General features: G+C 43.7%; 1 protein-coding gene across 1 annotated transcript in view; it reads left to right on the top strand.

Moving 5' to 3' along the window:
• The window catches only part of LOC117355921 (protein scribble homolog), a 53,242-nt gene extending 32,464 nt beyond the window's left edge, over nucleotides 1–20,778 (top strand). The window contains exons 4-7 of the mRNA XM_033935053.1: nucleotides 2,659–2,733; nucleotides 4,364–4,415; nucleotides 17,742–17,774; nucleotides 18,607–20,778. Coding sequence (XP_033790944.1) covers nucleotides 2,659–2,733; nucleotides 4,364–4,415; nucleotides 17,742–17,746 — 132 coding nt within the window. The 3' untranslated portion in view covers nucleotides 17,747–17,774; nucleotides 18,607–20,778. The remainder of the gene's footprint in view (nucleotides 1–2,658; nucleotides 2,734–4,363; nucleotides 4,416–17,741; nucleotides 17,775–18,606) is intronic.
• The last annotated feature ends 6,339 nt before the right edge of the window (nucleotides 20,779–27,117 follow it).

Genomic DNA, 27,117 nt, shown 5'->3' with positions numbered 1-27,117 from the left:
AACCAAGAAGCAACCATCTGCACTTCATCATTGTGTGCAAAGTTGTGAAGATTTATGATGACACAAGAACGCAATAAGACCTCATGGGCACCTTATTTGGTGCCTGTAACCATAAGGAATAGTGTGTGAACTGACACACAACAAAGTGTTCTCTAGGCCTTCTTTTCACCTTCTGGATAAAGAGGAATATGTGATCTGATTGGGCCAAGACACTCACCTGAGGACAATGGACCAGAATTTATGTGAACAGTAAAAAAAGGATCTTTGGCACTTGGAGAGATTGGATGCAAATCTGATAGCTCAATACTTTGGAGGAAAACTGGGAGATATGACAGAGATGTTTAAATACCGATGTGGTGTAAATACGCATGAGTTGAATGGAAACTGCAAAGTAAGAGGACATGGGATGAAGTTGAGGTGATAGGCTCAGGAATAATCTAAGGACATATTTTTTTTACAGAAAGTGTGGTAGATGTGTGGAATAGTCTCCCGGTAGAGATGGTGGAGACAGACTGTGTCTAAATTCAAGAAATTGTGGGATTGGAGGAGAAAGTAGATGCTATGGATGGGCCATTTGGCCTTTATTTGTCCTCTTGTTTCTCTTCTAACATTGAGACTATCTCCGTATCATCTAAGTACTAGGCCTCTGTACCCCACAGTACAGAGAAGTGCAAGCTATAATCAAGGCTTCTAACCTTGTGTAAGTGACCAGCTTCTGGTGCTGGCTGAGAGCCAAGGCTTTCTCTTTTCTAGTCAGATTTTATCTGGGTGGCCAACTTCTAAGTCATTGTTGGGGTGAGCTCTGGGGATTTACTCCTTTAGTTAAGGAGAGGTAGAATTGGTTGCTTCTGCCCAACTCAGCATTATTACACAAGGGCTTAGTTTGATAGCCAGTTAAATTTGGCTGCAAATATTCTTACTTAGGAATTTCTTTTAGAACTGTAACAGAATATTTATTCAGTTATCTATTTTTATATTATGAACTGCTGTATATAGCATTGCATTTCCTATTGTGTTTATATATTATCTTCTGTGTATCTCATGGTCACTCATTTGTGTTTTTGTATTTTTCTTGTAGAATGTGCACATTTATTTATCCTGTTTTTTATTTATTGATAAATTTGCATTATCGCTTAGAGTTGGCCAGTCCAAAATCCAAGCGATTCATCAAGTATTATAAATGTTTTTTATACATGATCTCTTTTCCTTTTGGAAGGGTCCAGAGAGGTGTCTTTAAGGACTATGTTCTGTGTTCTCTAATCTTTTGTATTTTATATGGATAGACCAAAATTGCTCTATCTGTATAAGATCTAATGTTTTTAACAAACAAAATTTGCATATTCCGAGACATCGTACTGTTTGCTTAACTTTTTATTGCCTTTAAAAAAAAAAAAAAAAAAAATTAACATGAACATTTTAACACTTGAAACCTGAAACTTAATATTTGTTTGAGGACCCCTGAGGAAGGGTCTCTTAGCTGAACCATGGCCCATGTTGGGTCTACTGTTTGATTTCTGTTCCATGTTGGAATTCATGTGTTTTCAATAGAGGCCGTGTTCTTGCCATCCTAGTTTATTTGTGTGGATATTCCCATAGTTTTTCCTGTTCCATGTAGATATAGTAGGCATCTCAGAGATCTGGTAAAAGGAGGACAACCAATGGGACATATAACTTGTCTCAAAAATTCTAATATGCATCATAAAAAATTCAAAACATATATCCAAAAAAATATAAAAAACGAAACGCCAGTGTGTAGATGGAAAAGTAGAATATCAGTCATTCAGTATACAAAGTGGGGTAAGAGATAGGAGATTGAGGAGAAGGATTCTGCAGTAGAAAACCATATCCCTAGGCTAAGTAGGTGAGAAGGCTTGTATGAATAGCCATGTCTTGAGAGCTACCTTCAGTTCCTTAAGGGAGAGGATCTTACAGATAGAGTTGGGAAGAGTATTCCAAGTAGAAAAAGAATGCTCGGTGACGAGTGAACTCAAGATGTGCTTTTCGTGATCCAGGTAGGATTAGGCAGGAGATGGACTGGACTGTAAGGGATGGTGAGACTAGCAAGGTAATCTGGGGACCCGAATAGATAAGCTTTGTAAGTCAGCAGGAGGATTTTAGAAGTGATTCTTTGTTTAACCAGAGCCAATGATAACATAACATAAAAATGTATTTGTATACCGCAAAATTTTACAGTTTGATGCGGTTAACAAAATACAGAGTCAGACTTTAAAAATGTTTTTAGAAGACTGGTAACTCTCTCATACCTACCAGCTTTACCAAGAAATCTAATGGCCACATTTTGGAGAGTTTGTAGTCTTTTTATAGTGTGGTCTGACCCAGTAATTCAACTCTGATAGCAAGGCAAAATGTTTCGTATTACTCTCATAGACATGTCTCATGCCGAGCTCCACCATAACTAATGCAAAGTGTTTAGAATAACACCCACAGAAGTGCCTCACGCTGAGGTCCACCATATTATGGCAAAGTGTTTAGTATCACATACTCAATTCTATCACATGGGCAGATCAGTGCCTCCCTCCAGATCAGTGTTTGCCCATTGCCAGTACCTGCTGGTGCATGGCATTCTGCTGCCTAATGCTATATCTTACTCTCTCTCTCTCTCTGCCTTCTTTTTCTTTTATTTGCTGTCCCTTCCAGTCCATTTCTGGAAAGAAGTTTGACTACAGAGAGTTTGCTGCTATTCCTTCTTCCAAACCTGTTTATGAAATCCAGGTACCATCTGCATGTGCCTGTCTCCACTGTCACTCTGCTACATAATCACAGACCTAACTAATCAGTGACTGGTCCTCATATCAACCTCCCTTTAGAGTCATGCAATTAAACCAGTAGTTGGGGAAGAGATGTCCTGACTTTCTTGAGAGGGGGAACGGAGGGTGTTACTTTAATTGCAATGTACCTGGAGCAGACGGGTGTCAACCACATGCAGATGTACATGATCCTTGCTCTTCTCTAGGGGGTGGGAGGAGGAGAAAGGGTGAAGATGCTCCTTCATGTCAGTCCTGCAAAGCAGCAGGTCAATAGTTGCTCTGTCTCACTAGGGACTGAAATGAAGCAGTGACTCTTGTCTTAGTAATGCACTGAGTTGTGGCTGGGTCATTGTAGAAATAGAGAATGACACGGGAACGTGGACCCGCAGGACAGGGACAGAGCCCATGGGGTTAGGGACAAACTTTCTCTAATTAAACTTGAGACTAGTATCAATATGTCAAAACTTAACACATCTTAGAAAATTGGCAACTTAATTCAATCATTAAAAGAAAACCCTGCAGAAGCTGCTTTTGGATTTGTTAAATGGCATCATTTGTGTCTTGTCTGCCATCTGCAACGTCCTTCCATCAAGTGCCCAGTTGCTCAGGAATCTTACTGTTACTGCAACAGATTCATCCATCGTTGCTAGCATCAAAGAACATTTCCAGCATTTAATAGACTCTTATTTTCCTGTTCATCTACTACATAGTTAACGTTCTCTTCTACACCCATTTACTATAGTCCCAGATGATGTAAAAACATAGAAACAACTGAATCTTTGGGAAGGTTGTACCAAAATCAGATCAAAAGTAAAAGCTCTGTTTCTGATTTATAAACAGTTGTACAGAATATTGTCATAAGTGTTCAAGGCTTATGCAAATGATGACAAATTCCACAGGGTGGGGGACAAGGTTAGAACTCGTGAGGACGGAGATTGAGCCTGCAGGGATGGGGCAGGGGGACAAACTTTGTGCCCGTGTCATTCTTTAAATAGAAGCTATTAGCTTGGGCCCACTTTCCTCTGTGGGGGGGGGAGGCTCTCTTGACCAGTCTCATAATCATCTGGTTTTGCTGTTTTGTGATGTGTCTGTGACTGCTTGTAGCCCCACTGCCTGTCTGTGTCTGGGATGTTGGAGACCCTAGCGCTGTGTTCTGCCATGTGGTTCACCCTCATTTGACGACTGAGCCAGTTGTTTGTCTTCTGATGACTTCATTGATGAGTTGATGAAGGAACGGCATGTGTCTTGTCACAGATGACACTGCCGTGCTTAGCCTTTCCTGCAGCAGGCCTCTCTCCAGGGCTTGAATCTATGAAGACACGTCATGTCCTTCCCACAGATTCTCTCTCCAGAAAAGATTAGGGATTCAATGCATGCTGAATGGTGGTAATGAGAGTGAAAGGATTCAGTTGCTTAATGCACTGGATAATTTGTGCTATAGCATATCTGATCAGGCCCCTAGATATCCTATGCAGTCTCTACTCCAGGCCTCAGGTTGGTGGGAGCGTGGACTGGAGTTTAGTGGCTCGCTTGTAGTTGACAGTCCATGTTTATATTCTCCTCTTTACCTTGTCTTCCTTGTGTCTGTCTTCCAGTCTCCTGATGTAGGACATGATCTGAAGTACATCGATGACACTAACAATTCAGGTGAGTTCAGCTGAAGGATGGGAGGGACCAGGGAGGAGCTAAAGGAGTTCATTGCTTCCCTGTGTGTTCAGCTGCCTGATCTCCTAATCCTTTGTTTACTAAAAATCCCTGAAACGAAACATTCATCCCATGGAAGATTAGATTTTAGGTGGCAACAGCATGTGATATTGGAGCATTTTGTTATATGCTATAAAAATAGCAAGTTGTTTTGAAATACAATTATCTTCTAGGAACAAATTCCCTATATTTTTCAAGCTTGTAGGACATGATCCCTGTTGCATTCCAGCATGTCCCTCAGTGTGAGAGAGTGAATAAACTGAACTAAAACTTGGCTTTGTATACCGGGTCATCACCAAATGAGGAGCTTGACTCGGTTAACAGTAATTTTAAAAAAGTACAGAACGATAATAGAAAAAGCAAAAAAAAGCCATAATCAAAGAATAAAAGACTAATGAGAGTGATTTCCAAAATGATTTGCAAACATAATTGTTTTTAGAGCTTTGTGCAACAGGACTGGAAGTCTTGACCATCGAGTCACAAGGGTTGCAGAGAGCCCACTTTTAGTTTTTATGCTCCATCCACTCTACTGCTCAAGTTTAATCTTTATTTAATTTTTAGGTTTTTTGTTATCCAGTTGGAGGATCCCAGGCATCTCTGACTGCAAGAAGATACAGACTTTCAGGGCTGAGGTCTGTAGTTCACAGGCACCATGCCATGTTTCCTGTGTGGCCAGTCTGCATCAGCAATTCTCTAAGCTCAGGGTCCGTACCCTTGGAAGCAATCTTGCCCCATGTTTGTCCACAGTGGGCTTGAACACAGACTGAGCTGGTCCTGTGGCAGTTTATCCAGGATTAAGGGGGACTGCATTTCTCCCCCCACAACATTGTGTGGCTCCGGTGAGGTCTGAGGTCCAGTCCCATGTCGGGGTCTGGACAGTAGTCCGAAGAAGCAAACTATTAGTTGGACTTCAGACTTGTGTGAGGCAAAAATCTTATCTCTGATCTGAGGTTTCTCTATGCAACTCCAGCACGGCATAACGAGGCAGCCTATGAGGAAAATCGGGGAGGGGGGTCCCTTAAAACTTATTTTTGAAGGTTTCTGAGGTTAGGGATCAGGTCCCCCACCTCCAAAAACCCCTTCCCTGCATTTTTTCTACATGGGCTGTTTTAGGCACCAGAATTGTTATTGTGGTAGCCAGCTTGGATTTTCTGATTTTATTTTAAAAGTCTCCATCTGCTTCAATACCCCTTAATTTTGACAAAAAATAGCACAGATTAACTCCTCAGGTGGAGATACTTTAAATTCATGTCAGATTTGCGGTGAATGCCTATCTGAAGGGGGTCGCTGTCTCACATACGGCACAGTGCATGAGGGGTGGACAGGAGCTTCAGGCTTCACCTTCCCTTCTAGTGACTTTGGTGCTCAGTTGGAGCATTTTCTGGGCCAGAAATTCCAGCAGGAGCTGGAGAAGGTGAACTTGGCATACCTGGCAAAGTGCAGCCATGTATCAGTGGACAAACACCAGAGGCCAGCATTGGAGATCCTGCCAGGTCACTCAGGGCAGTGGCTTGCTCCTGAATTCATACACATGATGTATGAAGTCTTTTTAGGTTTCAAAAGCCGTCCTATCCCCGTGGGGGCCTCAGCGGAGGTAGTGTTAGGATTTGTAGCAAAAGATGCAGGATCCTTCCCAAGGAGCCATGGAGACCCAAGCTTTGGTGGACCCAGAGGATGAAGGTTCAGAGTCCATGCTTTTAATTTCTTATTCAGGGTCCTCAGCTCTGGGAGATTCAGCATCTCAGCTGGGAGGGTCTGATCACGATCAGGGGGTGCGAAGGTTTGATTGCGAAGGAACTCCAGAGCTAAAGTCGGAGCTGCCTCAAGCCTCCACATCTCAGTGCTCGCTCATGAGCAGCATCAAAGAACAGATTGCCTGTTTTCCCTTGCATCCACAATTACAAATCAGGCTTTACAATCCGAATCTGCAGCTGTCTCTGTGGCAGGTCCAAGGTTATGGAACTCGATGAAAGTTTGTGTGCAGACTTTAAGTCCTTTAAAGACAAGTTCATTTGTAAGAGCATTTCACATTTGAGAATTTAAAAAATGAGAAGATGTTAATACCTTTCCTATGAAGACTGAATATGAGATGGTAGTTTGATGGTGGTTTAATGTAATTTGTTGAATTTGTTTTTATTCTTATATATGTGGCAATTGTAACCCGCTTAGTATATAAGCGGAATAGAAATCTTTAAAATAAAATAAATAATAACTATTCAATATAAATACTCCACTCTTTTAGCTAGAGAGCCCACTCTCAACGGAAGAAAAAGCCTCAGGTAATTTTTAGGTAAGGCATAAACGCTCAAACCTTCTCCTCCAACATCATCGGCAAAAAACTTCGGAAGAGAATGTGCAAGATACCACATTCAACTCTAGGTGCAGGACTAAACTAGTTGTTGCTTATAACTGTAAGAGAACAAGTGATTTTTAAAGGGTAGCCAACGTTTCATGGTAAGAAACCGTTTCTTCAGGGCTTATTTAACTTTCACTTTCCTCCAGCGTTTTTTCTGTAAACATAAATAAATAAATAAATGATGTCTATATCAAATTCACTCACTGCAATGTCTCAAATTAAGTTACTCACTAAGCTTCTTGCTTCATCTCCAGCATCCCTTCAATGTGGTATATTCTCCTTCGTGTTATAAAGAGAGCTCCACCCATCAAATCACTCCACATCTATACGTAGAGGACACAGGCCGCTCGTCTGATAGGCTGGCTCTGCCCCAGCCATCTTAGATTGGATTTTTGAGAAAGCGCGGTACTGTTAAATATCTAGAACAGTATGTATTATTTCTTCAAGTGATTTAATAAAAGTAATACCAATCAATGCCCATATTCAAGCCCCCTGATGTCACAGACTCATCTTCATAGATCCATCACTGCTCCTTTTGTTGGAGATGCAATTGGCGATTCCCTCCACGAACATCACTTTCTATATGTCTAATCATAACATTGAAGCTCGAAGAAATCATGCCGGTATTCCAAACAATGCTGCACCAAAGGGGCTTGTGAATCTTTTCTGTTTAATGCACTTCTATGTTCATTTAAGCAGATCCTCAACTGTCTGATTGTCTGGCCCACGTAAACTTTAGAGCACGGGCACACAATACAGTATACCACAAATGTTGTTGTACATGTTGTCTTATGTTTAAAAGCATACCTCTTGTGGTTTAAAGGGTTTATAAACTCAGTTGATGTTACCATAATGGTACAATTCATACAGCTACCACATGCTTAAATTTGATTTCAGCGGGACTCAACTGTTCTTTAAAATCCACTCCCCGCTTGTAGCTATACGAAGGTTGCATTCTTTAAACGGTGGTAGCATCTGTACTAGAGGCCAGTGCTTATGCAGGATTCTGCCTTGATGAGATCTCTTGTCAAACTTAACTGTGCATGTCATTGTCTTTTCTATTACTGTTGGTTCCTTATCACGGAACATTAAATCTCTATTTGCATATAACGCCCTCTTATAGGCTTTATTAATAACATGGTTTGGATATCCTCGCTGCTGTAATTTCCTCATTAAGATTTTAGATTGTACTTTAAATTCTGCTACCGTACTGCAGAGTCGTCTATACCTTAAGAATTGTGAGATAGGTAAATTGTTTTTAAGATGTTGTGGATGGAAACTTTCACAATGAAGAAATCTGTTTCCTTTCTTTGTACAGTAGTAAGCATTTGTTATGTTATGTTCTGTGTGTCGGATGGTGACTGTTCAGCCATTCTGTAAATTTGTTCAAACTTGTGAAATCCTCTCTCCATATGAAAAATATGTCATCTATGAATCTTGACCAGAGTGAAAATCTATCGGTAAATGGATTTACTAAAATCCAATCTGCTTCAAAATTGGACGTGAACAGATTGGCGATTGAGGATGCCATCGTAGCTCCCATCGCTACTCCTGTTTGTTGTTTGTAGTATTTACCATCAAACCTGAAAAAATTCTCCCACATGGCAATCCTAGTCATTTCAATCAGAAACTCTGTAGGAACTATCTGACTGTCTATCTGCTGATTCAAATCCTTCTGTATAACTTGCAAAGCTTCTTGTTGGGGGATTACAGTGTATAATGACTGAATGTCGAGTGTTACTAACCAGATCTCCTCATTTTCTATGAACTGAAGGCTGGATATCTTTTTTATGAAGTCTCCTGAATCTTGGATATATGAAAGAGATGTCTTCACATGTGGTTGTAGAAAATAATCTATGAAGTTAGACAACGGCTCTAATAAAGAACCTCGACTCAACATCATCGGTCTGCCTGGTGGATGATCTAAACTCTTATGTATTTTTGGGAGGGTATAGAATGCCGGACATTTAGGGGTTCTAAGATTTAAATATCTAAACTTCATTTCTGTTAGATACCCCTTCTTCAATCCGTACTTAGTCAACTCTTCTATCTTTTCCATCAGTTTGGGAGTAGGATCTTCCTGTAGTAAATGGTAATCGCTTTCCTTCATGAGTTGCTTCTGAACCTCCACTGGAATAAAATAAATATATACTAAGATGTTAAAATACATACATACTAAAATCACTGGAATGTTCCCAAGGGTCCCTTACAGGTAGCTAAGTCCATGGCTAAGCTCTGCCCGATGGATGCTGAGATTCAGCAGCGGTTTTCTATATCTAAAGTGGATTCACTGGTGGTGCAGGTTATAAAGCATACTTCACTCCCTAGTGAAGGGGGTGTAGTCCTCAAGGATATACAGGACTGCAGAATAGATTTTGTCCTCAAAAGACAATTTAAATCTGCTGCGCTGGGTCTGAAAATGGCAGCGGCACCATCTTATATTGCCAGGCCTGCCACTATCAGCTAATTTGGGCTTCGGATCTGGATAGCAACTCTTAACTCCTAGTTTATCTTGGAAGTGCTGATTATTTTGCAGATGCTCTGGGTCTTGAGTAAGGTCGGTTTCCGCTTATGCCATCTCCGCCTATGGAATGCTCTGGATTAGGCAATGGGCGAGAGACTCGGTCTCCAAGGCAACCCTGAGCAAACTCCCTTTTCAAGGACAGTTGCTCTTTAGCAAGGGTATGGATGATTTTGATGGCTAATGAGGTGGATTGCAAGCCAGAATCCTTACCAGATAGCAGACCCTGGAATGTAAGGGGGTTTGGTAGGGGAAATTTTTGTGGCTTCTGGTGGTTCACCAGTATTCGGGAGCATCCTCCAATCAGAATATAGTCTAGGGCCAGAGTCAAAGGTTTGAGAGTATCAGGCATTCCCAAGGGTCCAGATCCCACTCTTCTTGTGGCTTTCAAGAAACAGTAATAATGCCAGGGTTGCAGCTGTTCCCCCCAGGGTGGGGGCAGGATGATAGAGTACTGGTAGGTTTGGACACAGATCTCTTCAGATCAGTGGGTGCTGGAGGTCATTTGGGAGTGGGGTACAATATAGAATTCTAACAGCCCCTCCTGGATCTCTTTCTCACTTCTCCAGCAGGGAAGCTGGAAAAATCAGCCCTGGTGCAGGTGACGGTTCAGCGGCTCATTGCTCTAGAAGCCATAGAGCCTGCACCACATGGAGAATGGTGATTGGGCTGATGTTCCATATACGTCATCATGCCCAAAAGAGACTGGGAAGACTGGGGACCAATTCTGGATCTAAAATCAGTCAACACAGCCCTCAGATTCCTCACATTCACATGGAAACGGTGTGGTTGGTCATTGCTTTGGTTGCATCAGGGGAGTACCTTGCCTCTCTGGATCTAACAGAGGCATACTTGCATATTCTCATTTTTTCTGCCTCACAGAAAGTTCTTGAGGTTTCATATTCTGGACAAGATTGTCCAGTTCTCTGCTCTTCCATTTGGCAACTCAGCAACAGCTCTAGAAAGATGGGGACCATAGAGGAAGCATGGTCCCTTTTCAGGGACACGGTGCAAGAAGCACAAAACCTGTACATCCCCAGGTTTAGGAAGGGGTGCAAAAAAAAAATCGAACAAAAGACCTGGTATGGACAACAAAAGAAGTGAAGAAGGCGATAGGGGACAAGAAAGTGTCCTTCCGAAAATGGAAAAAGGACCAAACTGAGGAAAACCGGAAGGAACACAAAAAACACCAAAAGGAATGTCACCGATTGGTTAGAAAAGCTAAGAGACAGTACGAAGAAAAGCTTGCTGGGGAAGCAAGGAACTTCAAAGCGTTCTTCAGATACGTGAAAGGGAAGCAACCAGCGAGGGAGGAGGTGGGTCCATTAGACGATGGAGACAGAAAGGGAGTGATTAAAGAGGAAAAAGAGGTAGCCGATAGGCTAAACCGGTTCTTCTCGTCGGTCTTCACAAGTGAGGACACCTCCAATGTACCGGAACCCGAGGAGACCATAAGTGGGGATCAGGATGAAAAACTGGAGACCCTAGAGGTAAGCTATGAGGATGTCCTCCGACAGATAGACAGATTGAAAAGTGACAAATCACCGGGTCCGGACGGAATCCACCCAAGGGTACTAAAGGAACTGAGGACGGAAATAGCAGACACACTCCAACAAATCTGTAATCTATCCTTAAGCACTGGGAAGGTACCAGAGGACTGGAAGCTAGCGAATGTCACACCTATCTTTAAAAAGGAATCGAGGGGTGACCCGGGGAACTACAGACCGGTGAGCTTGACTTCGATTCCGGGCAAGATGATGGAAGCATTAATAAAGGATAGCATCTGTGAGCACATAGAAAGAAATGGACAGCTGAAACCGAGCCAACATGGCTTCTGCAAGGGAAGATTGTGCCAAACAAACCTACTGCACTTCTTTGAAGGGATAAACAGCCTGATGGATAAAGGGGAATCCATAGATATCATTTATCTCGACTTCCAAAAGGCCTTTGATAAGGTCCCCCATGAACGGCTACTTAAGAAATTGTCGAACCACGGGGTGGGAGGGGATGTACACAGATGGATCAGGCACTGTGGCTGACAGAAAACAAAGGGTTGGAGTGAAGGGCCAATACTCCGACTGGCAGAGGGTCACAAGCGGTGTTCCACAGGGGTCAGTGCTGGGACCACTGCTGTTCAATATATATATCAATGACTTGGAAACGGGAACGAGGTGTGAAGTTATAAAATTTGCTGATGACACCAAACTGCAGCAGAGTTAGGAACACAAAGGAGTGCGAAGACCTGCAAAGGGACCTAAGCAAACTGGAAGAGTGGGCAAACAAATGGCAAATGTGCTTTAACATAGAAAAATGTAAGGTCATGCATATAGGGAAAAGGAACCCGAGGTACAGCTACAAAATGGGGGGAACATTGCTGGGGGAGAGTAATCTTGAAAAAGACTTGGGTGTGCTAGTGGATACAACCATGAAATCATCAGCGCAATGTGCAGCGGCCTCGAAGAAAGCTAACAGAATGCTGGGCATCATTAAGAAGGGAATTACAACCAGGACGAAGGAAGTCATCATGCCACTATATCGTGCAATGGTGCGCCCGCATCTAGAGTACTGCGTCCAATATTGGTCGCCGTACCTCAAGAAAGACATGGCGATACTTGAGAAGGTCCAGAGAAGAGCTACGAAATTGATAAATGGTATGGAGGACTGTTCATACGCTGACAGGCTGGACAAGGTGGGGCTCTTCTCCCTGGAAAAGAGGAGGCTTAGGGGGGACATGATAGAAACTTTCAAGATCATGAAGGGCATGGAGAAGGTAGACAAGGATAGATTCTTCAAACTACGGGAAACCACAGGCACAAGAGGGCACTCAGAGAAACTAGAAGGGGAGAAGTTTAGAACAAATGCCAGGAGGTTCTTCTTCACACAGAGGGTTGTGGACACATGGAACGCGCTCCCGGAGGAAGTGGTCAGGCAGAGTACACTACAGAGATTCAAAGAGGGATTGAACGGATTCCTGAAGGATAGGGGGATTGAGGGATACAGATAAGGGTAGATAAGAGTATGGAAAGAGTATAGATGAAAACAAGGGGGCTAGGGCTAAATCAAGATAACATGACAGGTCATGGACCTGATGGGCCGCCGCGGGTGCGGACTGCTGGGCGCGATGGACCTCTGGTCTGACCCAGCGGAGGCAAATTCTTATGTTCTTATGTTCTTAACAGCACCACAAATCTTTACCAATGTGATGATTGTTGTGGCAGCGCACCTCTACAAGGCGGGAATTCAGGTGCATATTTATCTGGATGGTTGGCTCATAAGAGCACCCTTGAAGGACAAGGGAGCGGCAGCAGTAGAGCAAGTAGTCCAGGCTCTGCAGATGTTGAGCTGGGTAGTCAACTTCCTGGAAATCCGTTTCGAGACGGCACAGAACAGGATCTTCCTCCTGGAATCTCCTGATGCAAATTCTGGAGATTCATGTCCTGCCAGGCCCCATAGCTTGGCAGTATCTTCAACTGCTAGGATCCATGGTAGCACAATAGATGTGGTTCCCTGGCAAGAGTGCACTTGTGCCCGCTACAGGAGCCAATCCTCTTGTGGTCTCTGCAAGTGGACACCCTGGACCTCCTGCTGCTATGGTCAGGCAAGGACTGGTGGCTGGAGCCATGGTCCTTGAATAGCCACAAGGATCTCCCATATGAGGAAAGGCTGAGTTAAATTGCAGCTATACTCACTCGAGGAACGTAGAGAGAGAGAGGAGACATGATTGAGACATTTAAATATATCACAGGCTGTATCGAGGTGGAAGATGATATCTTCTTTCTTAAAGGTCCCACGGCCACAAGAGGGCATCCGCTGAAAATCAGGGGCGGGAAATTTCATGGTGACATCAGGAAGTATTTCTTCACCAAAAGGGTGGTTGATCATTGGAATGAACTTCCACTGCAGGTGATTGAGGCCAGCAGCGTGCCAGATTTTAAGAAAAAATGGGATAGGCATGTGGGATCTCTTGAGGGGTGAAGTTGGGGGGTGGGTCATTAGAGTGGGCAGACTTGATGGGCCGAGGCATTTTTCTACCGTCATTTTCTATGTTTCTATATCTCCCAGTGGACAGCTCTGACAGTGGATACCAGTCTATTCAACATTGCAAGGGATGTCTGTTGTAAGGGCGGTGGTCCCTATTTCAAAGAAAGTGGTCAATCAATTGCTTGGAGCTGAGAGTGATACGATTAGCTCTGCGAATCCTGGACAGTGCCTTAAAAGGAAGGGTAGTCCAAGTCTTCTCAGACACCGTGACCACAGTAGCCTGTGTAAACAGGCAAGGAGGTACCTGGAGTGCACTGCTGAGCTTTGGAGGCTTTTCTGCTTTGAGAAATTGAGAGCGAAATTGACACCCTGGGAGGACACGGATCAATAGAGCATTCAGTCCTCCTCAACCCCTGAATAACCATTTTTATCTCTGACTCAGGTTACAGGTTCAAATTCCGTCAAACGTTCAGCACACGGGACCTCAGCCACTGATAACGGGTTCCCAGAAAGCAGATTAGCAACTTTCTGAATTTTATTAGAAAAAAAGGACAGAAAATCTAATCTCCTAGCAACTTCCCGGTATGGGAAGACTTTGAAACTCATTGGTACAGCTATATGATAAAACAACAGCATGATACGATGGAATAGTGCAATGAAAACCTGAAGCAGTTGCAACTCCTGAAGACGCTGTTTCAGTGAAACACAGTGCGGTATCACCATAGTGCGGTGTTGAGCTGGCTGAAGAAAAATTTTCATTAAGGATTGGAGTGGTGGAGATATCAGTTGCAGCTAAGATCATTGGAAATTTTATCATTGAGGCAACTTACAGCATACAATATTGAGACTTTAGGGAACTGGTAGGGGTAAAGTGAAAGGAGCAGTAGTTGAAAGAACTCAAATCCACTCTGGTTTTTCTATCTCACTGGGGATTTTTTTTTTCTCCTTTGAATTTTATGGGGAATAGGTGAATTTATTTATATGCACGGTGTGGTTATATAAATGTTATTTATAAATGTATTTAATTTAAAAAGCTTAAAAAATTGATTGATTGACAATAAATTTATTAGAAATTGCCCAAAAGGCTTTTTATTGATATTGTATAAGAAAGATATAGTGGCGCTAGAAAAGGTTCAAAAAAGAGTGACCAAGATGGTAAAGGGGATGGAACTCCTTGTATGAGGAAAGACTAAAACGGTTAGAGCTCTTCAGCTTGGAAAAGAGATGGCTGAGGGGAGATATGGTTGAAGTCTACAAAATCCTGAATGGATCTATTTTTCACTCCGTCAAAAATTACTAAGACTAGGGGACACTCGTTGAAGTTACAGGGAAATACTTTTAAAACCAATTGGAGGAATTTTTTTTTCACTCAGAGAATAGTTAAGCTCTGGAACACATTGCCAGAGGTTGTGGTAAGAGTGGATAGCATAGCTGGTTTTAAGAAAGGTTTGGACAAGTTTTTGGAGGAAAAGTCCATAGTCTGTTATTGAGAAAGACATGGGGGAAGCCATTGCTTGCCCTGAATCAGTAGCATGGAATGTTGCTACTCCTTGGGTTTTGGCCAGGTACTAGAGACCTGGATTGGCCACTGTGAGAACGGGCTACTGGGCTTGATGGACCATTGGTCTGACCCAGGAAGGCTATTCTTATGGCTCGGTGGGTGTCTAAGATTCTTAAGCACTTTTGTTAAGGTAATATGTACATTATAAGAATCACTGGAAACGGCACACTCATAAATTGAAATTTTTTTAGGGTGATGTAACCTAAGGCCAAAGCCTCTAACAAAGCAGCATCAACCTCAGCTTTTATCTGCTGGGTCGGGTCTTCTTCCAGCAACATATTTCTATATTTCTGCAATATAGGCATTCTTATTCATTATCACCACCGATCCGCTCTTGTCTACAGATTTGATTATTATAGAGGTATCCTTTTGCAAATCTCATAATGCCTCCCATTCCAGGCATGAAAGGTTCAAATGTCAAGTAGGCAGAACAGAACATTCTGGACTATCTCTATCAAGGAATCTACTGCGCCTGGTGGGACCCACTGGAAAGGTGGCTTCACCTGAGAATGATCCGAGCACATTGGGTGGTCCACAAAAAAACACTTTTAAGCGAAGCATTCGAAAGAATTTATTTAAACATTCAAAATAAAGAACATGTCCATCTGTACAGTAGGTACAAAGGATAAACCCCTTTGTAACACTTGCATATGTGTCAGTGATAATGTTTTAGAGGAGATATTAATTATTGTGTTGTCCACGTGTCATTGGATGAGACATGGACTGTGGAAGACCGCCTCCACAAGCGGGTGACTGATACCTGCGTCTTGACCAACTGCGCAGATGAGGTCCTAAAAAAATAGTGGAAGGTGCTATAAGATCTTATGATCTGATCCACGGTTTTCTATCATGCCCATTCTTCCTATAGTCTTTACATCAAAAAGTCTGTAATCAGTAAGGAGAATAAGATTTTACTAGATTTTTCTATTACGTTGAAAGACCCCTTTGGCAGCTATTTTCTCTAGGTATAGTGTCCTTCCTGTTGTATCCCATCTGATAAAGACCAGATCCATGTCCCATCCCAGCATTTCTTTTCCTGAGGGAGATCAGATCCCAGTAGCAACCTGATATGTCCCTTTTGTAGCTATAAGGTTCTTGTGGTGTCCCAGCATCTCTCTACTAAAGGGATGGAGTCCTTGTGTTCCTTTCCTGAGGAAGACAAGATCTCAGTGGCGGCCTGGTGTGTCTTTCGTAGTGTAACCAGCACTGTGGCCTGAGCGGGACACCACAGCGCTCCAACAGGTTTCTTAGATGAATTACACCAGCGTGTGACCCGAAATGGAGTCACCCTGCAGGACTGGACTGAACTCAATCAGAAATTCACAAATCAGTCTCACAAATGAGGTTTGTAAGAAAATAGTTCAGCTTTACTCATTCCTCATAACGGTAAGCAGTTCATAACTACAGCTGCTAAAATGTCAGTAGAGCAAACATCAGCAAAGCAAAAATGCAAAAGGCAAGAAAGTAAAACAGCACAAAATCAAGTCCCAAAATAGCAGCTGCTTTTCAGCTCTCCCCAGAGCCAACGCAAGCCTGCTCCCAGGCAGCTTGCTCAATTTGCCAACATTCAGTTCAATGCACTGATTTCAGCAAAATTCAAGCCACAGGACTGGCTTTCAAAATCCCACCCAGGATGTTAACAAAACCTCTCCCCAAATGACACTCCTAGCTTTGCAAAAAAACAATCAAAATAGTTCAAAAGGCAAGCAGTCAAAAATTCACACTCACTGTTTGCAGCTAGTAATTAGGTCCACCTGCATGGGCTCAGAAAAGTCAGTAGCACACTCTGCAAAACCTTTTTGGCAATCCATGGGTTCCACATCCAATAAGGGCAAGTCCTCAGCTTGACCAGCTTCTGTTAACTCCATGGGCATGGGTCCATTGCTCCTGCTTGGCCCAGGGGACTCCTCAGGGAGAAAAGGTTTGAACCTTCTCCCTAGCTGGCCTGCCTGTCTGATCTCCACTACTGGCTTACATACCCTAGGGCCCCGCCCTACTCTGGCTGAGTCAGCAGTGTACCTGGAGGTTCTTGGGCTCCCCCGGTGGTGTCTTGGATACAGCTCACCTATCCCATTCCCAGCTATATCAGGCTCCCTCTGGTGGTCAAAGGAAATATCTGAATCCTGACCAGGAGAGACCTTGGAATTTCCCTTCCGGGTTTTTCCCTTTACTTTTTCCCCTGACCTAACTGGGACCTTGGCAGGCATCGTACCTGACTGGTCACAGTAGGTGCAAAGTCACTGTGGTGTCCTGATGCCCCTCTCCTGAGGGGGACAAGGTTCCTATAGTATCCCAGGAAATGAAAGGGATAAGATCCCTGTGTTGACCTGATACGCCTTTCCTGTAGGTACAAGTTCTCTGTCATGTCCTAGTACACGGTGTCAGGTCAAAAGCGCGCTGGGACAAAGGCACGCGCAGACAATTGAGCGCAGCGTGGAGGCGCGCACCACAGAAAATTACTGTTTTTACGGCTCCGACAGGGGGGGTGTGGGGGGGAACCCCCCCACTTTACTTAATAGAGATCGCGCCGCGTTGTGGGGGGTTGTAACCCCCCACATTTTACTGAAAACTTCACTTTTTCCCTGTTTTTAGGGAAAAAGTTAAGTTTACAGTAAAATGTGGAGGCCGGCGCTATCTCTATTAAGTAAACTGGGGGGGCTCCCCAACAAAACCCCCCGTCGGAGTCCCTAAAAACTGTAATTTTCTTTGGCGCGTGCCTCCATCTTGCGCTCAGTTGTCAGCGCGCGCCTTTGTCTTTCGCGGGGTTGTCTATGAACCCTAGTACACAGTATGTCTCCTCTAGGTGGATTACTATTCTGAAGCTCTTTGCTTTGTTTTGTTCTGATCCAGACTGAGCCCTCACTTGACAGCTCTGAACTTTGGGTAGGCTTCTCTGCATTGTGAAAAGTGTGTGTTTCTCATGAATGGTGTGGATAGTGCATGGCCCAAGTTGAGCAGAACTCTTGAGTGTGTGTGTTGCAAGAGGACTCCAAGATAGCCCCTTCCTCAAGGAAAGAAAGATTAGAGCAGCAGTGTTACCACAGAGCTCCAGCCATTGGCAGTGCCTTTTTCTTTGTCTGGGTTCACAAGGAACAGATACCAAAAGATGGCAAATACTGCACAGGGTGTGAAGCTGTGTGAAGTCACACATCAAATTTTACATCTGTCATTCACATATGAATCCAGTCCCCAAAAAATAGAGGCAAAACAGCAACTGCAGTAACAGCGTAGGGAAGACAAAAAAGCAGAAGATATAGAGTCCTTTATTAATAAGAGAAGCAAAGTGGTCCCAAGTAGACCTGTTTTGGCTATGAGACTCAGTTTCATGCCAAGATTGCTGGTTTTCAGTGCTTGCAGAGGCTCTTGAGAGGAGGATGGATATATCTTTATTTTACCTACAAGTATGTCAAACTCAAGCTACAGCTGGTGATTATTGCCCCTGACGCAGGCGCTTAGGCGCCAAAGCACTTTGCTTCTGTTATTAAGAAAGGACTCTTCGATCTTCTGCTTTTTGTTTTCCCCAATCACATAAGAAAATTGAGTGCAGAGGCTTCCTGGTCCTGGTTCATGTGCGGATATGAGCAGAGAGGCATGTGTGGCTCATTCACTTGCTGCATCCTGACAACATCCCTGTATGATCAAATAATTATCGGCACCCTGTGCCAGTCTGCCTATTTCATGCCTGTGTCTGTCTGTCTCTTTTGCTCTTGCTCAGTTCCCCAGGCGCAGGAGGATGATGGCGAGGTTGAAGAACAGCAGTCGGCAGAGAACATCTCGGCACTGCAAGAAATGTCTGTCTACAGCAGCAAGAGGAAACTTGGGCAGACACAGCGGAGTTTGGAGACTGCTGTGCCCACATAATGTGCCTGATAGCAGAGAGAGGGACAGCCTGCTTCAGAGCACCATCTGGAACTGTGAAACTCCACCACAGACTATCATGGGGGGCAGAGGGGAGACTGGGAATTCCTCACAGCATCTGCCTGACCCATGGACCTGGGCTAGCCTTAGAGAGACATGAATGAAGGACTTGGCTCTATTTTTAAAGATATGCATGAGGTTGTGACAGATTTCCTGAATGGAAAACGGGGAGGGGGGAGGGTCAGGAGTGCTGACAGAGCTGGGCAGTACTAGAGCTCCAAGGCCACCGGGGGGGGGGGGGGGGGGGGGGAGGGAAGGGGTTAAAATTCTCAGACCACTGGCAGGAGGCGAAGTCCTGGGTCTCTAAATACTGAGTGAATGCAAGAGAAGCTGCGTGCTCTCAAATGCATCACTTTCTGGACTGGATTCTGGGGGGGGCACAGGGTAGGACGGCAGGTTTTTATCAATGTCCTTTTGGCACACTAGGTATTGCCAATTGGGATGCACTTTTCTAAGCTGTGGACACAGCACTCTGAGCCCCAACCAGCCCAAGGAATGGAAGCCAGGTCTCCCACTTAACACTGCACCGTACTACCCTTGACCAGGCCCAGAAAATCTTTTTTTAAAATTTTTAAACACTGGTGAAAGACTGAAAGTTATCATTTTAATGCTTAGTTTCAGTGTGGCAGGGGCTCAAATAAAGGCCAGAATCTTCTGTTAATGATTTCTGGCAATTTTCCAAATGTCTGTCTGACTCCTACCAGAAGGACACCAGTCCATGGGCATGTCATGGTCCCAGTTTCATTCCTTTTTTCAGAAATAAGTTCCTGAGCTACCTGCCATCCTTCTGTGCATTGCTGTGCCATGACAGGTCTTTTCTGATTTGACAACTGCTTGGAGGTACTGGGATTCTTTCCCCAGGAAGGCACAGAAAGCATGAATGGTGGTTTCACAATATCGAGGAAAGTCTGGTTTAGCAGTTTGTGGCTTGTCCTGTCCTAAGAGCAAAGACTTCCTGGCCTCTTCAATTTCTTGCATGTTGTCTGAGATATCTGAATGCTGGCAGTGAGAGGCTCATCCACAAGAGGAGGTTGGGTTCATCTCTGCCAGGGGAGTTTCGATTGGCAGCTTTCAGCAAGGAGCCTTCTGCTTTGCATGTGCTATTTCTAGGTTCCGCTTTCCTTTTTGCAAGGCTGTATTTATGTATATATGTGGGTGTGGGTGTGGGTGTGCCTGGGTGGTGGTTAGTATCCATGCTTTGCTGTGAACGAGGTGGTGGGTGTATTTATCGGTGCCTGTATGTTTTGGGTGATTGAGGCCTCCCAGCATTGCTAACTGCTGTCAGTCAGATACCTGTTTTCCTCTCCTGCCAAAAGCTGTTAGAAAAAGGAGAGTACTGGGCTTACTGCTTGTCTTCATTCCCTCTGCCATACACAGGTACCTCAGCATACAAGCGCTGTCATTTGCCCTCAGGGTGCCAGCAGCATCTGTTAAGTAAGGTGTCTCTTCTGTCCTGGCCTAGGACTGCACTTTGTACATGTACTTCCTGAATGACTGGATGTCCTCATTTTTACATGAATTTCAACCACGTTTTATGGGTCTCAATCGAATGGGGACAGGGAAAGGACTGTGATATGAAAACTGCCGGAGTCGAGTGTCGAGTAAAATTAAATTCTTTGATTTATGATGTATTTTTCTTTAGTTTTAATCTACTAATTTTAGCGCTTTGTCTTTTAACTGGAGTGCAGCTCAGAAGACACAAAATCAGGGACTGCTTCCATGGAATAATGATCTCCAATCTCCCTTCTGCGCCTTGGGTGATGAGCTAGCAATCAGGTGCTGGGTTTTTCCAGCCAGCATTTCCTTGGAGGCTTAGGGGGTGGGCTAATGGGGAGGGGGTGGGATCAGGGTCATTTCTCCTTTGGGAGGAACTATAGGGAATTAGCTCAAGACTGTAACTAGTGATATTTGTACAACCAAAGAAGTCTATTTTGTGGTTCTGGAACAATAAAGTTTCCTTTACATTTTATGCCCTGTGTGAAGACATTTTTCCACTGTTGGAGTCACTGTGCAATACAATGTCTTAAATACGACAATTCTCTACAAGGAATCTATGAAATCAAGTTCTTGCCTGGAAGGAAACCACCATTTGGGCTTCTGAATCATCTTGCATAGCAACGAGACAGGAGTGTGGATCGCTCGTTATGATAATGTATCAGAAAAGAAAAGGCTGACAGGGGTCTGGAGCCCTCGAAATGTCCAGATGGGAGTGGGAAGGAAAGGCCTGACTGGGGTCTGGATCACTCTGAAAGTTAATGTGTCTGAGACGAGAAGCCTTTTCAGCATGTCGGGAGTTTTCTGGAACCATTTTGTCCAAACTAGGTGGTGAGTGATTTCCTTCTCTGTGTATCGTTTTTGACTACAGGTGATCATGCAGTATTAATAAAAATGTATTTTATTTGCAATAAAAATTGATGGGCAAGGACATATTTTTGCCAAGATGACACATATGAAATGATGCCCTTAAGTTATGGAAGTACAGGTATAAGAAAAAAGAGAGCGCACACACATCAAGTCTATGCATGGTCACATGATTTGACTTCATCGATGATTTTATAGTTCTTATGTCTCCTGCTGCTTCCCAATCTTTTTCCCTTTTGCTCTCTACTGGGGATATCAACCCCAGCCTAGTTCTCTCCACCTGTACCTTTAGGAATCTCTAGGCCATCGACCCTGGTACTTTCTCCACCGCTGTTTCGCCCCTCCTTTCTACCACTTTGCTACACAAGTCTGTAAATGAGGCAGTCTCCTCATACAACACCTCTCTCTCCTCTGTTCTAAATACTCTTGCTCCCCCTACCCCACACTCTGTAAGGTGCCCCAAACCCCCAAACTGGCTAAACTCTAAAATCCGCTACTTACGCTCCTGTGCCAGGGATGCTAAATGGCTCTGGCTCAAATCCCGTTGTTTGAAGTTCCTCCTGACCTCCTCCAGTCTGCTCTCTTACTTGCCAAACAAGATTACTACACCCACCTGACTGACTTTCTCAGCTCCAACCCTCAACACCTCTTTGTCACGTTGAACTCCTTACCCAAGGTCCCCCCACCTCCATCCCCTGTCACTTCTACGACAAGGTTCACAAAATTAGCCTTGAGTTCTGAACTAAACCACCTCCTTCAGCCCGTTTTACTAACCCCCCTCATCCCTTGCCACCTTATCTTCATTTTCTGAAATTACTGAGGAGCAAACTGCACATTTTTTTATCCTCCAAACTCACCACCTGTTCCTCAGATCCCATCCATCTACTTACCATTATCTCTCCTATTTCTATCTGTGATCGACACCATCAAACATGCTGCTGTTACACCACTCAAAAAAAAACAAAAACCCTCGCTGGACCTTACCTGCCCTTCCAACTATTGTCCTATCTCCTTCCTCCCCAACTTATTTGAACATGCCGTTCACTACCGTTGTCATGACTTTCTTTCATCTCAAGATATCCTTGACCTGCTTCAATCATTATTTCGCACTCTTCATTCTACAAAAACTGCCCTTACAAAAGTCTCCAATAACCTGCTCCTGGCCAAATCCAAAGGCCTCTACTTTGTCCTCATCCTTCTTGATCTTGATCTAGCTTTTGACACAGTAAATCAGCACCTACTCATCGATATGAAGTCCTTGCTTGGATTTCAGGGCTCTTGTTATCACATATTTTTCTTCCTATTTTTCCCATTGCACCTTTAGCATATGCTGTGATGGATCTTCTTCCACTGTACTTCAGGGCTCTCTCTTGCAACCACTTTTTTTTCCATGTATACTTCTTCCCTCAATGCTCTAATGTCCTCCCATGGCTTTCAGTATCAACTCTATGCCAACAACTCACAAATCTGTCTTTCTACACCTAAAATCTTGACAGACATTCAATCCCAGGTCTCAATCTGCTCATCTAAAATCGCTACCTGGATGTTTTTTTTTTTGTTGTTTTTTTTTTATAACCTGTTTTTCCCAAAATAAGTGACCAGCGCTTACACCACAACAGATGCCTTAATGCCCATATTTCGTATTGCAAAATAAATGTCTCTTCAATGACTTCTTAAACCCATTAAGATTCCATTGATTTCTGATATACAAGGGTAGAAGATTCCATTCCTGGGGTCCCCTACATGAAAACATAGTAACACGTGAAGAATTCAGTCTCAATTCCCGCCATGATGGACAGAGTGCAATTTTGATAAAGGGACATAAGCCTAAATAGTACCCACCAAACTAGCAGGAACCAAACCATTCAAACACAAGTAGACCATCACAAGCAACCTGAAATATATGCGACCTAACTTCAACCAGTATAGCTTCACATAGGGCCTCTTTTACGAAACCGTTTAGCACGGGCCACTGCGGTAATGGCCCCCAAGCCCATAGAGATTTAAAGGGCTTCGGGGCTGTTGCTGTGCGGCTTTGTAAAAGAGGCCCAGAGTATTCTGTGACATGCTCAGTCCTCTCCAAATGGGAAAGAGTTCTAACTACTGAATTTTGGGCAACCTGTAATGCACTCAACAGGGTTATTGGTAAATCCAAGAGCACAAGATTGCAATAGTCCAGACATGATAGGACCATTGACTGCAAAATGACCCTAAATATGCTTGGAGACAAAGACGGTCAATGTCTTATTGAAAAGGCGCAATCTGAAAAAAATCTTTTTTTTAATCAATTCCTGAACATGACTTTTAAAAGTCAAATTTGAATCCACCACAATACTTTACCTCAGAGAGCTTTATCGGGGTGTCCCAGAGCTGTAAAGACCCTGGAGCTTCCTGTGCCTGTGGTCTCCGGACTAGCATTATTTTTGTTTTTTGTACATTCAGTTTTAACCTGCTACTCTCCATCCATTCCTTCATAATCGTCATCACTACTTGCAGTCGATCCTCCATTTCTCTCCAGGTAGTAGGAGTAGAATGTCATCGGCATGTCTTTCCACCATCTAAAATTAAACATGGCCAAGATTGAGCTACTTATCTTTCCATCTAAATCCATTTCTCCCGTTCTCTATTTCTGTGAACACCATCATCCTTCTTCTCTTGTTAGCTCTCAACCTTGGGCTAATCTACATATCATCTCAATAGCTGAAATTACTGGACAGTTAGGAACATAAGATTTGCCACTGCTGGGTCAAACCAGTGGTCCATCGTGCCCAGCAGTCTGCTCACGTAGCGGCCTTTAGGTCAAAGACTAGTGCCCTATTTGAGTCTAGCCTTACCTGCGTATGTTCTTTTCCAGCAGGAACTTATCCAACCTTTTCTTGAATCCCTGAAGGGTGCTTTCCCCTATAACAGCCTCTGGAAGAGCGTTCCAGATTTCTGGATTTCTGGCACTCTGGGTGAAGAAGAACTTCCTTACGTTTGTACGGAATCTATTCCCTTTTAACTTTAGTGAGTGCCTCTCGTTCCCTTCACCTTGGAGAGGGTGAACAATCTCATTCTCTACTAAATCAATTCCCTTCAGTATCTTGAATGTTTCGATCATGTCTCCTCTTTTCAAGGGAGAAGAGGCCAGTTTCTCTAGCCTCTCATTGTATGGCAACTCCTCCAGTCCCTTAACCATTTTTGTCACTCTTCTCTGGACCCTTTTGAGTAGTACTAAGTCCTTTTTCATGTACAGCTGCCAGTGTTGGACGCAGTATTCCAGGTGGGGGCGTACCATGGCCTGGTACAACGGCATGATAATCTTTTCAGATCTGTTTGTGATCCCCTTCTTAATCATTCCTAGCATTCTGTTTGCCCTTTTCGCTGCTGCCTTGCATTGCGCGGACAGTTTCATTGACTTGTCTATAAGTCTCTTTCCTGGAGGCTCTCTTCGAGTATAGCACCGAACATCCTGTATTCATGCATATGATTTTTGTTACCGATATGCATCACCTTGCACATATCCACATTGAACCTCATTTGCCATTTCGCGGGCCATTCTTCGAGTGTGTTTATGTCTCGTTGCAGGTCTTCGCAATCCTTCTGTGTCCTCACTACTCTGAATAACTTTGTATCATCCACAAATTTAATCACCTTACTCATCGTGCCAATTTCTAGGTCGTTTATAAATATGTTGAAGACCACAGGCCCAAGCACCGAACCCTGCGGCACTCCACTCGTGACGCTTTTCCTACCAGTTTTTAATCCCTCGATTCCATGGCTTCTGAAAATCTAGATATACGATGTTGACTGGGTCACCCTTGTCTATCTGCCTATTTACTCCTTCGAAGAAGTGCAGTAAGTTTGTCAAACAAGATCTTCCTTAGCTGAAGCCGTGCTGGCTGGTCCTCATCAGTTTATGTCCATCAAGGTAATCAATGATGCGGTCCTTTATCAGTGCCTCTACCATCTTTCCTGGTACCAAAGTCAGACTCACTGGTCTGTAGTTTCCTGGAAAATTTATAAATCTCAAATTATTTTTCCTTTGGAAATTTTCTATATACTCCAGTTATTTTTTGAATTATAGATCTTTCCTTAACAATTTCTAATTGTAAATCTTTAACCTGTGTGATCTGTTGCTCATATTTTTGAATAGTTTCACCATGCCCTTTCAGAGTTTCACTGTGGACATTCACCCTAGAGCTAATCTGACCACAATCATTTCTCAACACAGTTACCGCTTTTTTCGGGTTGGAGTCCATGTTTTCTATTGCTTTCCAAATGGCTTCCATATTCATGATGGTCGGTTTTACTAACTCTCCATAATGTAAGATCTCTGTTCTAGATTCTTTTATTTCTTCAATCTCAGTGTTGGAAATAGTTGTTAAATTTCCGCTTGGGTTTCCAACCTTACAGGGTCCCCCAGGCATTCCTCCAGAACTTGGCATTTCCTCCTCTCTTCCAGGAGGTTCAACCACCACCTGCAGTGTGAGACTGACCAATCTGGGCTGGAGAGGGGCCTGACACTGGTCCGGGCTCAATGAAGCCTCATCTATGCTAAGCTCCCCCGTTAGCTGTGAACAGTGGCACTCGTGGGCTGTAGGGGGCGCTATGGAAAGGATAGTGTAGGACATGAGGGTGCAGTATTTTGTAGATTTTTCCTACAAAAACGCCTGCTTTTCGTATGGTTCTGGGTAAACTAGTTAGAAGTACATATGAAAGTTAAGGCCACACCCAATGATGGATGTTATGGAAATAAATAAAAATACGGGTTTTTTGGACCCTTTTGCGTCATGTGACATCTTTTTTTTCATGTACACTTTACCCACCCATGAGCAAACCTGGCTGCTCAGATGCGAGGTTGCTTCCGTAATCGACTGTATCTCCTGCGTTCTGCGCCGAGTCAATCCCTGCAAAGTCATCTGGATCAGCCGCTGAGGAGTTGAGGCCGCTGGAGGTATAGCCCGCGAAGCTCCTTGCACTTCCCCATTATGAAAATAGGCAAGTCACCAGCAGCTTTCTCCAGAGGTAACAGGGAGGGAGAGAGCTCTTTGCGTGCGGCTGTCTCCAACACCATCTTGACTGGGATGACCTTATCACCTCTTAACTTCCAACCTTGGAGTAATCTTTGACTCATCTCTCTCCTTCTCTTCACATGTTCAACAGACTGCCAAAATTTCTCTCTCTACAATATCGCTAAAATCTGACCCTTCTGTTCTGAGCACACTGCCAAGACTCTCATCTATACCCTCATCACCTCACGCCTAGACTATTGCATCCTGCTTCTCACTGGCCTTCTGCTAAACTCTCTCTCCCCTTCAATCTGTTCAGAACTCTTGCTGTACACCTCATATTCCATCATTGTTGCTATGCCTATATTACCCCTCTCAAGTCACTTAATTGGCTCCCTATCTGTTTCTGCATACAGTTAAAACTCATCTTACTGATCTACAAGTATATTCACTGCAGTTCCTCAGTATCTCTCCTCTCTCCCCACACTCTACCCCCTACTGGGCGCTCCGCTCATTGGATAAGTCTCTCTTATCTGTCCCCTTCTTCTCTAAGGCCAACTCCAGAGTCTGTCCCTTCTACTTTACATTACATTACATTAGTGATTTTTATTCCGCTTGTACCTTGCGGTTCAAAGCGGATTACATAAGAAGAGAGCTGGACATTTCCAGGAGGGTACATGACATTGGAGAATACAGATTGAGGGTATAGACTTAATAACAGAATGAGTGTGTAGACATAATAACATTGGAAGATAAATCAGGTTACATTACATTACATATCAAATAGTCTGTTTCCATACGTTGGTAGGTAATCGGTTTCGGTAGGATGAATTAGGTTCCAGGTATTTTATTTTTTTTAATATATATATATATTTTTGGTCAATTGAGGGTATGGTGCTAGGGAGTGAGCAAAACCTGGTTGGTGTAAGTGGAAGAGGAGAGGGAGATTAGGTAGA

Source organism: Geotrypetes seraphini, chromosome 2, assembly GCF_902459505.1.
Source record: "Geotrypetes seraphini chromosome 2, aGeoSer1.1, whole genome shotgun sequence".
Lineage (NCBI taxonomy): Eukaryota > Metazoa > Chordata > Amphibia > Gymnophiona > Dermophiidae > Geotrypetes > Geotrypetes seraphini.
Note: the sequence above shows the minus strand (reverse complement) of the source record. Positions and strands in the feature narration are given on the sequence as shown.